The 1078-nt window shown below is 54.5% G+C and overlaps 1 protein-coding gene across 1 annotated transcript; it reads right to left on the reverse strand.

Moving 5' to 3' along the window:
• Nucleotides 1-176: 176 nt before the first annotated feature.
• Nucleotides 177-1076, reverse strand: PODANS_1_15420 (uncharacterized protein; the record flags this gene model as incomplete). Its single annotated transcript, XM_001906945.1, has 1 exon — nt 177-1076. A coding segment is annotated over one exon (900 nt), but the record flags the coding sequence as incomplete, so codon positions are not given.
• Between the last annotated feature and the right edge of the window lie 2 nt (nt 1077-1078).

The following is a 1078-nucleotide window of genomic DNA, read 5'->3' on the forward strand; positions in this document are numbered from 1 at the left end:
ATAGGTTGATGAGATAACCGAGTGTCTTGAAGATCCCTTGAGTTGAGTGGGTGGGTGCTGTACCCAGCTTTTTATACAAAAGGGTTCATGTTGCATAATTACCCCTGTTAATGGTATGTACAGTCTAGTGTTGTACAGTTGGTTATACACAGCTTCATTTACGTCAACAACCACCTTCAAACCCCTCTATCCAAAGCCTCTTCCACCCATCCTCCCAGTCCCCTCCTAACCTCTTCAACATATCCCTCCTCTCCCCCTTCCCACCCCTCCTCACTCCTCACCACAGCCTCCTCCAGCAACTCCGCCACCCTCCCCTCAGAAATCTTGTCAACCCCATCAACCCCAATCCTCTCGCTGAGCTCCCTCCCCCAAAAATCAGCCACCTCCTCCGTTCCCCTCAACCCCGGCCCTTCCCCGGCGGTGATGTGCGCAACAACCTCCCTCACACACGTCACCGTCTTCCCCTCAATCCCACAAGCCACAATCCTCCTCCACGGATTCTCCCTCTCGCTCAGCACCTCATCCGTCCCGGGCATGTCAACATTGATCGCGGTCCCCAACCCGCTGACATGTCGCCTCAGGTGAACCCCCAACGCAGCAATCTTCCTTTCTTCTTCACCATCCCCCACTCTCGTCCACACCCCCGGGTCTTCAGTGGTGAAAGCCCTGATGCGAAACATCTTCTCCAGCGTGGCGATGGTGGTGTTTTCCAACAGTCGGGAGTAACACCTGACGGTAAAAGTCTTGTGGCGCTTGGAGTGGATGTCCAGTACCGGCCAGAGGACTACCTGTCCCGGGCCGTGGTAGGTCGTCAGCCCTCCTCTGGGGGAGTGGGAGGTTGTTACTGGGAGGGTTTGGTTCTGGTAGGATAGTGGCCGGGATAGCCGGGTGAGTTCCTGCGGAGATAAAGGGGAGGATTGGCGCCGGCCGAGGGTGTAGATCGGCAAGGGGGTGAAGGATATCAAGAAGGGTGGTGGTGGGGGGTTGGAAAAAGGACTGTAACAAACACAACTGACCCGGAAAAAAAAAAAAACCCATAGGGAATTAAAACAGAAAAGACAGCAAGATAAAACAGAGG

Source organism: Podospora anserina, chromosome 1 (genome assembly GCF_000226545.1).
Source record: "Podospora anserina S mat+ genomic DNA chromosome 1, supercontig 4".
NCBI lineage: Eukaryota > Fungi > Ascomycota > Sordariomycetes > Sordariales > Podosporaceae > Podospora > Podospora anserina.